Consider the following 9,126-nt stretch of genomic DNA (forward strand, 5'->3'; position numbering starts at 1 on the left):
ACAGCCATTAAACTCTTTCAAGGCAAAGGGGATCACAGAGTTAAAACTCTAGGGATTAACACTGGGCTGGCTCACAGTTTCCTGGCTGCCCTGAAGCATTTGTCTAAGAGCTCAAACCAAAAAAAAAAATAAATAAAAAGGTGAGGAGCAATAGAAAAAATTGTCCAAAGTCTATCTCAGGAAGTATCCTATTTCTGGGGGAAAACTCTGGTCCTGAGCTGAGAAAAATGCCTGTGATGTTCCAAGCCCCTTAAACTATGAAGGGATTGTGAAAAAGTGAGTCAATAGAATTCCCATTTGCTAAAACACAGGTACCAACTGGGTGACCGAAAAATAACACTTAAATCTTAATTTAGACTTTTGGCTTCAATTGCCTTGCAACTGAGTCAAATTATATCCAAATTTTCTGTGTATCATGTTTATAAATGAAATATGAATGTTTACTCAGTGAAAACAAGGGAGAGGACAGACAGACAGACATTGGGCGCTTCAAAAAAAATCTATTATAAAATTTGATGGCTCCAAAAACAAAGATCATATCAGTCAATTTAATATTGGATTGAGTTATACATGTACACTTTGGTGTGCAGTGATGACTGCAAAATGAGAAAATATATTATAGAAATGATGATAATACACTCTCCATACTCTGAGTATTTGTCTATAATTCAGAATGTATTTCTGTTTGGAGTATTGGTGTTAACATGCTTTCTTAGCACAGAGAACAGCCGTTATGGTGTATGTTATGAATGCATATTAACAACACAGGTATTTGCATATCTGGAACTATAGTAGAAAATGCATAACAAAATTTCTTTTGAAAGATTATTGTACAAATACACTGAATCCTTGCTAAATCTTGACATAACAACTTTTTGTTTTCCCCCTTTTTTTAAAAAAATCTAAGATATTCAAACAATAGATTAATACTCAGAAAACCTCAACACAGCCTCTATCCTCACCCCTCCCTATCCCCACAAGCACCAAAGTTTTTTATTTCATGTTCAAAGGCAGAAACAGAACAGCCCCAAACGTTGTCATCAAAAAAACCATTTCTCATTTGTCTGCACATTGCAAAGGTAAAATATAAAATCTACCCTCGCAATGAGCTATATTGAGGATCATTTTCTACTGACATGTCATGTATCTATTCCTTGGATTTTGATTTTCATGTTTTTGATGCCTGTCATACAATGCAGCTTCTGGAGACTTTGCAAGTTTAGAATATGGTGCAACATGCAAAATTCATGACTAGGCTGGCTGCTTTGTGGGTCATGACTTTGATACTTATTATGCTCCTTTACATTTAAAAATTCAACCATAAGTGAGAACAAACAAAATTTTGCCTCTGGTCTCCCTATAGAAATTCTCTGTACTAATATTAAAAGTGTGTGTAGTTTTTGAATCAAAAGCTATATGAAATATACTCAACGTACCCATTACCAGTAATAGTCCCTTAAGCAACACATTTTGAAATGCTTTGGTATGACTGATTTTTGGAAAAAATAAAAATAAAAGACATGAACTAGGCCAATCTACCTAAGTTATGAATTTATAGTCTTAGTTTTATTTTAAATTTGCATTTTTTTTCCTGGACCACTGAGAGAATGAAATTATTCTCCTTGACCTAGCATGATTCTCCTTTTTGCCAACTTCCCCATCTTTTCTAGAACTGTCCCAGCAAAGTCCAGTAACTTTGAGGGGGATGGAAATGAGTGGGTTATGACAGGAGTAAAATTGAATTTCGTTGGAGGCCCCCATGACAATTTGGAACCATGGTACACTAAAGCAGCAGAATTCTAAACCTTTCAAAACTGGGATTTATAAGGGGAATGCTAACACAGATTCTGCCGGGGATTACTTTAATACCAAAAGCATACTGTCTCACTTTATAGAAAGAGATTACTCTGTTGTCAAACAACAAAGGTTGTATCGGTTTATTTTTAAACTTTTCTTTTAAGTGCACTTTTTACCTAACTGACAGGCAATCCTGAAATAAGATGTCCTTTTTTGTTTGGAGGGGGGGGAAGATTGTGTAGCAGGGGAATAGAGAAAAGGAGAGAGGAAGGTGGAGTTTGCCTCTGGCTTCACAGTTTATTTTATTTATAAAGCTTTACCAGCTTTGCTTAACTGTTTCTACCCTGCTTTTGTTAGGAAACCAAAAAAGGGGCAGTGGGGGGGAAAAGAGAAATATGAAATAAATCTGACCAGGAAAACCAAATGGCCACTGATATAAGAATGAGAAGATATTTTTAAAATATGAGAAGATTTGTAGGGGAAATAAAAAAATCTGAATGCTCCAAAAAACAAAAAAAACCAAAACCAAAACAAAACAAAACAAAAAAAACAGGAAAGTTAATCTTTATTAAAATACTGGGCAGAATGCCAGGGAGAGAAAGACAAAAAACTCTAATTGATAAATTTTATGTTTATTGTGTATGAAATGAAATGAAAACGAACAAGTAAGTTAACATTGGAAAGAGATAGGGGACAATAAAAGAATGAAGTTGTGACTTTCGGTAGAGGACACAAGAAGATAGTTTGAAATCTTTCACAGTGGACTTGCAATTGTTTCTGCATTTTATACATATATATAGCATCTCTCCCAAAAGTTGTTGAAAGATACCAGCAAGTGTAGAAAGGGGAGCATCTGAGAGTGTCTTTCACAGACCCCAGAAGGAGAAACTGCTTTTTTATTCCAAATTCCTAAGAAGCACAGAAGTCTTATACGTTTTTAAGAGAACACACAGACACACACCGGTGGGTGACACGCCATGAAACAAAACAAGGAAATAAGAAGACCTTTGTTGATCCCTGTTCGCTTACACAAATCCCAGTTTGGTTAGCCATCTCAAGACTATTTTCCTGATTTCAGCTTCTTTTCATGGCTTTCTTTCCCTGGGTACCCAGGTGCGCAGATGGGATGGTGATCTTCACAAAACATCATCAACAACCACAACAAAAAACGTCTCGCTCACACAAAAGCCCACCTTGTAAATGAATGGAATATTAACGACTCCCCTAATAGTGGCACCGTTGGCAGGGCAAAACTAAACACTAACACAGCTCTTCCTACAGATTGCCCGTGAAGCCGGAGCAGCTCGAGGAGAAATGCACCTACTGTATGTGAGTGCTGGTGCAGATTTTTTTCCTATCAGTCTAACCTTCTGTGTTGATGCATGAATGCTGGTACCCACTTACTGGGATGCCAGATGATCAGTGCAGAATGAAGGTCCCAAGAGAGAGGATCACATGGTTTTCTCTGCCCTGTGACGTCACTAGCAGATGGCATGGGTACCAGCTCTGGCAGTTGGCATCAATGTCACTTTTTAGAGATCAATGAGATAGTGCAGATATACACAGATCTAGAGACTCCAGGAGACGATGCGACACTCAGCCTGAAAAGATTTGGAAGACACAAAATGAAAACTGATTATTGAATGAAATTAAAAGCTAAGGTAATATAAATAAAGATATACTTCAATTGATGCTGGCTTTGCATGCAAGTATTTAAAGATACAGTGTCACTGTCTTCTAGTATTTATATGCTCTTTGCCATCTCTAAGTTCTTATCATATTTCATTCTTATGATGCAATTATCACATACTTTCACTGCTATTATGTAACACTGAAAGTATGTGGACATTACTAAGAGTTTGTGTGTGTGTGTGTGTGTGTGTGTGTGTGTGTGTGTTGAGGGGGCTGGAGATTGTTAAATTGAAAAGTCTCTGTTTTAACGTGCTTATTTGTTTGAAGACTTTAGCTGAAAATACTTGCTGCTTCACCAAACGAAAGCCAAAATTGTATTTGAAACACAAATTCTTTCACCCTTTCATTCGGGATTCTGAACACACGTGCACAATTGCAGTCAGAATCCTTGGACCGTTCCTGTCAGATATTAGCTAGAGGGAGACTTCTGTGGCTCGTAGAACAAAAACACTACGAGAGTGTTTTTTTTGTCCTGGATAATTTGAACAGCAGTAAACAGACAATTCCACGTAGAAAAAATGTAAACGTAAAAGCAGTCTCAACATTTTCTTTGATTTAAAAAAAAGCCAGTGATTTTTATTTTTTTAATTTATTTATGGAGTTTATCCCAAATTAGCCTAATCCTCCTCTCACCCCCTTTTTTTGTGTGAAGGGTGGGAGAATAGTGCTCTTTTACATTTTCTTTACTGATCAGAAAGAAATCAGTTTTAAAATTGTCTCTGACTATTTTTTTCTTTAAATTTGTAAATTCCAACAGCCACTTATCTAAATTCACAGTTACAAAATACAGCAAATAAACTTAAGGCTTTTTAAAACACACACACAAACACAAATTTGTCAGCTAATAGAGAGATAACACTTTTTGTTTTAAAAACTGGTGTCTCTTCTCATTTTCTACTCAGGGGAATTAGAACTAATGAAATTCTGCATTGCTATATCATGTTTTGCATTTGCTTGATTGCTACAGTTCTTTCTGTGTATTTAAAAATGTGTGAAAAAATCAAAAAGTAATGGAATGGTGGTGGCCTCATGTTTTATTTTCTTCTGATAATTTGCCTGTATAAATTAATACTATGGCGTGTGTCAATGTTTGTTATAATTACTAGTCTGTCCAAACTCAAAATTGTATTTAATATTAAAAAAAATTAGTCCAGGAATCAGCCTTTTACACACGTTTTTTGTATTTTTAGGATTAAGTCATTAAATATGTTTTAAGTATGTAAACTTCCAAAATGAAAACACTTTAAATATTGTGCTGGCATTTTTTCAGGTAACTTAAGATTAGAGAACCATGTTAACGCTACCGTTTGATGAGTCTGTTGTAATGCCAGAATCCCAGATGTGCAGAAAGTTTTCTAGAGAATGTGAGGACCAGAAGCAAATTAAGAAACCGGAAAGCTTTTCCAAACAGATTGTCCTTCGAGGCAAGAGCATCAAAAGGGCCCCTGGAGAAGAAACTGAGAAAGAAGAAGAGGAGGAAGACAGGGAAGAGGAAGATGAAAATGGGTTGCCCAGAAGGAGGGGTCTTAGGAAAAAAAAGACGACCAAGCTCCGACTAGAGAGGGTCAAGTTCAGGAGACAGGAAGCGAATGCTCGAGAGAGGAACAGAATGCACGGCCTCAACGATGCTCTGGACAATTTAAGAAAAGTGGTCCCCTGTTATTCTAAAACCCAAAAACTGTCCAAAATAGAAACTTTGCGACTGGCCAAAAACTATATCTGGGCACTTTCTGAAATTCTGAGAATCGGCAAGAGACCTGATCTGCTCACGTTCGTCCAAAACTTATGCAAAGGTCTTTCCCAGCCAACTACAAACTTAGTGGCAGGATGCTTGCAACTCAACGCCAGGAGTTTCCTGATGGGTCAGGGTGGGGAGGCTGCTCATCACACAAGGTCACCATACTCTACTTTCTACCCACCCTACCACAGCCCTGAGCTCACCACTCCCCCAGGGCACGGAACTCTTGATAATTCTAAGTCCATGAAACCCTACAATTATTGCAGTGCGTATGAATCCTTCTATGAAAGCACTTCCCCTGAGTGTGCCAGCCCTCAGTTTGAAGGTCCCTTAAGTCCTCCCCCAATTAACTATAATGGGATTTTTTCCCTGAAGCAAGAAGAAACCTTGGACTATGGCAAAAATTACAATTATGGCATGCATTACTGTGCAGTGCCACCCAGGGGCCCCCTTGGGCAGGGTGCCATGTTCAGGTTGCCCACCGACAGCCACTTCCCTTACGACTTACATCTGCGCAGCCAATCTCTCACCATGCAAGATGAATTAAATGCAGTTTTTCATAATTAATGAGGAAAATGAAAATAAACAGTGGTCATTCACCTCCCCCCCCCCCGTCTAATTAAGACAAAGCAGATGCTTGTGGGCTGAGTAATTGGCACAACTCTATCTAAGGTGTTTACTAGTTTCTGAAGTGTGTTTCAACTATTGTGAGAATTTTCTATGTAATAATAAATCTCTTTTCATATGAGAACTTCTTTTCCTTTCCTTTTGTCTGTAAGCACTGTGATTCTGTTTCTACTGGAACGATTTTTTTTTCTTGTTTTCTTTTCTTTTAAATTCACTTACTTTGTTGGAACAAGGTGTCTAAGAATATACTGTTGAATAAAGACCTGCACACAGCATAACTCAATGTCTATTTCAGTTGTACAGTAATTATAAAAAAAAATGCATGTTGTTAAAATCAGATGAATAAAATGATGTGTTTATAATGATTAGGAATTATATATTATGTATCTCTGAAAAATTGGAAATTTAAAATATCGAGAATGACACTAAGCTGACAATGATATTGGAAGGTGCATTTGAGGATATGCAACAATATAAAAAGCTATGCAATTTTCTTTTTATTAAGGACGAATCTAAACGCATTCAATCGGTAACTCTTCCTCTTCAAGTATTTGCAGATGGGGCAACATGATATTTGGGTAGGTGGTGTCATAATTTTGGAACAATTATTGCAATCATAAAGAAACCATTTTCAGCACTTGTTTGTATTGTTCAGAAATTAACTGTACAGGCTTGTTATCACAATGTATAATTGTGTTTTTCCACCCCACATTTTTAAAGCAATTAAACATAGATATTTACACTCATAAAGGACATCTATTAGCTGTGATATTTCTGCATGTTACTTATTATTTCCTGGTACACAGCTGCTTTCTGTCTCCAAAACTCCCTCCTCCTCATTTCACAAATATTTCTGGATTTCAAAACCATACGGGATAAAACAATTTTCTTATACAAAATGGCCAAAGCGCTTACAAGAATTTTTTTTAAGTATCTTAAATGAAAGAAGAGGCGCCCATGAGGGTTCAACATCCTGGGGAAACAATGATAAATCCTGGTAACCTTCAGCCTGAGTCAAAATTTGGTGGCAAATCTCCAACAAACACCAGAGTGGATGTTAAAAATGGAAGGTTTGACTCTGTGCCGTTTAAATGTCTGGCCGATTAAAGGCTAAATTCTGTGTGATTAAAAGTTTCCCGACAAAAGGCCACCCAAACCCTACTTGAATAGCGCCCGCGGAGCTCATCCTCTTAAGGAGAACTGAGCCCCTTCTAGAATAAAAACCAAGGTGGCAATGACCTCGCTCAGATGCCCTCTTGCGCAGGTTTGCCTCCCAGAGGGAGGAGGGGAACAGCTGCAAAGGCTTGCGAGGGCAGCAGAAATGGGTCCAGCGGTGGCAGGAAGGAGCGGGTCTGGGTGGGCCCGGGCCCGGGGTCCGCGCACCGCAGCGGGGCCAGCATTGCTCACTCGTGAGCCCCGCGGCGTCCGCTCCTGGCGGCACAGGCCCGAGGGCGCCTCGCGGGTGACTCGGGGAGTGGAAGGAGGCAGCTACCGCCCCCCGCAGTGGTCCCCGGGGCCAAAGCCACAGGCTGCACTGCCTGTGTCCCGCCCGCAGTGGGCGCCTCGGGGCCCGGGATGGGTGCCGACCTCCCCCAGCCAGCAAAGGTCAGCAAGGTGTGGAGAGTGCGCTGGCCCCAGAGGCCCTGCCCTGAACCGCGAAGAAGGTGACCTCTTGGGAGCCAGGCCTCCAGAGGCGGGACCAGGGGTCGCCCCTTCACCTGCCCCGTCTGCCGCAATGGGGGCCACGCAGCGGCGGCGGCTCCAGTTTGCCCAAATTTCGCTGAGAGCTGCCCCTAGTCTGCCCCTCCCAAGGCTGGTGGGACCTCCTGAGCCGCTGCCCGGAGGCCTCGGGGCAGCGTCCCTTCAGCTGCCCCATCAGATCGCCGGGGCTTTGGGCGCGCACGGCAGCCGCGCTCGGACGGGCAAGGATGCCGAGCAGCTGCGGGAGCAAGACGCAGAGGGTGATAAACGTGCCCTTCTAAGCGGGTGTGTTAGCACCTGTTCTGTCAAATCCCAGGAGGGCAGGGGCAAAGCGGTCAGGGAAAGAGGAGGACGTGTGCCCTCCAGAGGTGGAGAGAAGTTCTCCTAAGGTAGAGCCGTCCATCCCCTCTGTCTCTGACGCAGGAGTGACTCGTGCTGGCTTCCTCAGAGGAGCACAGAACCTGCCCTCCCTGGGACTGTGTCCAGGTTTGCTGGGCATCTTTAAGTCCCCTCAGATACTAAGAGTCTGATCCCTGCTTTCCCCACCTCAGCAAAGAGTGAAAAGTGAAGAGGGGCCAAGAACTTGAAGAATGTGACTTTAAAAAAATTTAAGGCAGTTCTGTTTAGTCACTAACGGAATAGGTGTGGTCTCCCCCATCCTTGCTTCAAGGTGACTCAATGACCTAGTGAGAACAGCATCACGCCCGCTCAGTGTCTTGTTGATCCAGACAGCCTTTGAAATCCACATAGGCTTTGCAGGGTCACAAACAAATTCATGTTGGAACTAGAAATTGCAACAGAAGATGCATTCTCCCCGCTCCCTTTTGGCAATATGGGAGAGCTAAGAAAAAAGCAGCTGGCTGGATGTCTGGGAAAGAAGCAGCCGTGCAGAAGGAGCGTCTTATCTCAGAGCTTTGTTCCCTAGGCACCCAAGCAAAAGAGTGGGGTTTTCGGGCACAGACCCCAGAGATTATGAAATTTCTTCCATATTTGGATGCACAAATCTGATGCATGCTCTCTCCTTCAGTGAACTGCTGGAATCTGGGATACTATGTTGTGTGTGAGTTGGGTGAGTGGGATTGATCCCTGTGGCTTAATCATTTTGGATCCCACTGATGACTCCCGGCATGGGAATCACCCACCTGGCTTCCATTAGACTCACCAAGGGCAGAGTGTTGCTTTTCTTCCTCAGTAGGTCCCTCCCTGTTCCCTGTGGACTGCAATCTTGAGAAATCATATGACTTGCTCATTCATATACCAACATCACAGATGCCATGCATTGCAGAATCTTCCCTTTCAAGGTACCATTCCAATGCCAGGGAATAGGGTACAGTATAGAGAGCAGGATCAGGAAGGCTTGGAATCAGATTTGGGTCAAAACACTGTCTCACCACGAACCTCTTACTGCAGCCTCAGTGAGAGCATACACGGCACCCAAAAGGCTCAAGATCATGGTACCTTACTTCCTTGGGACCTTTCCCTACCTCATACTTCCCTCACCTCCAGCATGAAAGACGAAATGTCTTTCTCTCTTCTGAACCCTTTTAATAATTATTGTTTTTCAAATTGAT

At 41.4% G+C, this 9,126-nt stretch overlaps 1 protein-coding gene across 1 annotated transcript; it reads left to right on the forward strand.

Moving 5' to 3' along the window:
* The first annotated feature begins 3,325 nt into the window (after positions 1-3,325).
* NEUROD6 (neuronal differentiation 6) lies at positions 3,326-6,600 on the forward strand. The gene is made up of 2 exons (XM_081079144.1): positions 3,326-3,458; positions 4,760-6,600. Exon 2 carries the CDS (start codon positions 4,781-4,783, stop codon positions 5,792-5,794), a length of 1,014 nt encoding a protein of 337 aa, XP_080935270.1. The 5' UTR covers positions 3,326-3,458; positions 4,760-4,780; the 3' UTR covers positions 5,795-6,600.
* The last annotated feature ends 2,526 nt before the right edge of the window (positions 6,601-9,126 follow it).

This window comes from Rhinolophus hipposideros, assembly GCF_964194185.1.
Source record: "Rhinolophus hipposideros genome assembly, chromosome: 18".
NCBI classification, from domain to species: domain Eukaryota; kingdom Metazoa; phylum Chordata; class Mammalia; order Chiroptera; family Rhinolophidae; genus Rhinolophus; species Rhinolophus hipposideros.

Coding starts and splice junctions, on each gene's coding strand:
- NEUROD6 (XM_081079144.1), top strand. CDS start 4,781: ATGTTAACGCTACCGTTTGATGAGTCTGTTGTAATGCCAGAATCCCAG.